At 51.0% G+C, this 1,899-nt stretch overlaps 1 protein-coding gene across 1 annotated transcript in view; it reads right to left on the bottom strand.

Moving 5' to 3' along the window:
- LOC108790835 (CMP-N-acetylneuraminate-beta-galactosamide-alpha-2,3-sialyltransferase 4-like) overlaps positions 1-1,899 on the bottom strand; it is a 128,358-nt gene that overhangs the window by 5,947 nt on the left and 120,512 nt on the right. Inside the window, exons 9-10 of the mRNA XM_018561188.1 lie at positions 1,556-1,651; positions 686-875 (exon numbers count right to left, since the gene is read on the bottom strand). Of these exons, the coding sequence (XP_018416690.1) occupies positions 686-875; positions 1,556-1,651 (286 nt within the window). The remainder of the gene's footprint in view (positions 1-685; positions 876-1,555; positions 1,652-1,899) is intronic.

The following is a 1,899-nucleotide window of genomic DNA, read 5'->3' as shown; positions in this document are numbered from 1 at the left end:
GCCCCCAGCTCAGATGGACTTTATTGCCCCAAGTATAAATTGGGGGGAGTACATCAGGCTTGTCAGCAGCTGGTTTGGCTGTAACCAGCACCGGGGGGTGTATTTTGGACCCCAGGAACACTTTGGCCTTTCTACTTCAATGTCCCCGACCCTAATGGAATAAAGTTGTATCTGGACTATTTTAATTGGTGGGGTGCTTCAATTCCTAATCTACTATGATCCATGTAAGGGTGCCCACACACCTTACCATAATGGCGGGAAATCCCGCGATCGTACGATTATGGTAAGGTGTGTGGAAGCCGTGCGACCTCTACTACTGTAAGGTCGCACGACTTTTAACTTACGAACATGTTCGAAAACCCGGCGAGCATCGTACGATGGTCGGCGGGTGTGTAGCATGTTCGTAAGATAAAAGCCGCACGGGCCGTCCGGCACTGCGGTCATCGGAAACCCGCCCCTCAGGGGGGCGCGGCTTGCGATCATCGCAAGTACGATCTGCCTGTCCAAGATGGGCAGATCGTACGTTTTTAAGTACCTTACAACCATCTCAAGACAAAAGTCTTGCGATGGTTGTAAGGTGTGTGCCCAGCATAACCCGTCCACCCAACCTGACCCGCTACACCTCACGATAATCAAGCCTGGCTTGGTCTATGGTGAAAGTCACTGAATGGTAAAAATCACACACCCGCTTCTCATTGTTCAGAATGATCTTCATCCACTGGATGTCCAGAGGCTTGAAAGGCACCAGCACCAGCAGAGTGTCCAGATTGTTGTCCATCTGCGGGTCGAAATCTGCGGATTCTGGGTAGAAGAAGCGCAGGGAGGTCTTGCTGCCAACGTCCCTCTTGTATCTATGGACCGGAGCGTTGTTCAGCCTGGTGAGGAAACATACTTTATATCAGTGGTTCTCAACCTGTGTAACCTCAAGACCCACATTTGTCCTCGGGCATTAGGTCGCGACCCAAGTTGCATTGCAATGGAACGCACGGCAGTGTGGGCTGCTGTGCTGTGACGAAGCTCCATCCATATGTGCATTGCTTGTACAGTTCCCTGTGCGCCCTGTAGAGGTGCCGGGAGCCAGAATGTGATGTCACTCCAGTCCAGGCATTACTACAGGACATGCGAGGGAGTGTCAGCTTGCACCCCACCTCAAGCTGACACTGGGCGCTGAGCACCATATTTTGAATGGCTGCTCAGCGTAAGAACTGACAGTGCTGCGCGATGGGGGAGGCCGATGAGCCTCTCACCTAGAAAAGTGTAAGGCAGGCGGCGACCCACTGAACACGGGGTCGCGACCCACTTTTGGGTCCCGACCCACCAGTTGAGAACCAAGGCTTTATATCATTCATACACTGGCAAACATCGAGGACATCTCCAGTAATACAGAGGGGTATGGTCCCCTCGAGGGCTTCGTACGCGGGGCATCTGTCATGTGGCTCTGGTAGATGGCAGATAACGTACCCCAAATAATAATACGAGCTCTATTTATAAATAGTTAATGGCAGAATTGTATTTACAGCAGAAGGACAGTTGAGTGTATTGATTCCCCAATTACCTGATCACCACGTCATATTTATTGATGGTTTCCCCCAGGGAGCTGTTCTTCAGCCGATGGCCATTCCCGACCACAACACACCTTCTACAGGACAACCTGGCGGGAGCAGAATTACATTCTATCAAACTGATGAAATAGTTCAGACAACACAATGATATTTCAATGACAGAAGATGGAATTTATATCTGTACAAAACAGCCCATAATATCCAGCCAATCACCACTTGATGTCCCAGCAACTAACCGGCAGTGGCAACGCGGGGGTTGCATAATGACAGCAGCAGTCCATTGTCTGCCACCTCTGTGGGTTGGCGAGGTTTTGCTGACCCACAGAGCAGACCCCCC

The sequence above is a fragment of the Nanorana parkeri genome, unplaced genomic scaffold, assembly GCF_000935625.1.
Source record: "Nanorana parkeri isolate BGI_ZX_2015 unplaced genomic scaffold, ASM93562v1 scaffold506, whole genome shotgun sequence".
Taxonomy (NCBI): domain Eukaryota; kingdom Metazoa; phylum Chordata; class Amphibia; order Anura; family Dicroglossidae; genus Nanorana; species Nanorana parkeri.
The sequence above is the reverse complement of the archived record's forward strand: the minus strand, read 5'-3'. Positions and strand labels throughout refer to the sequence as shown.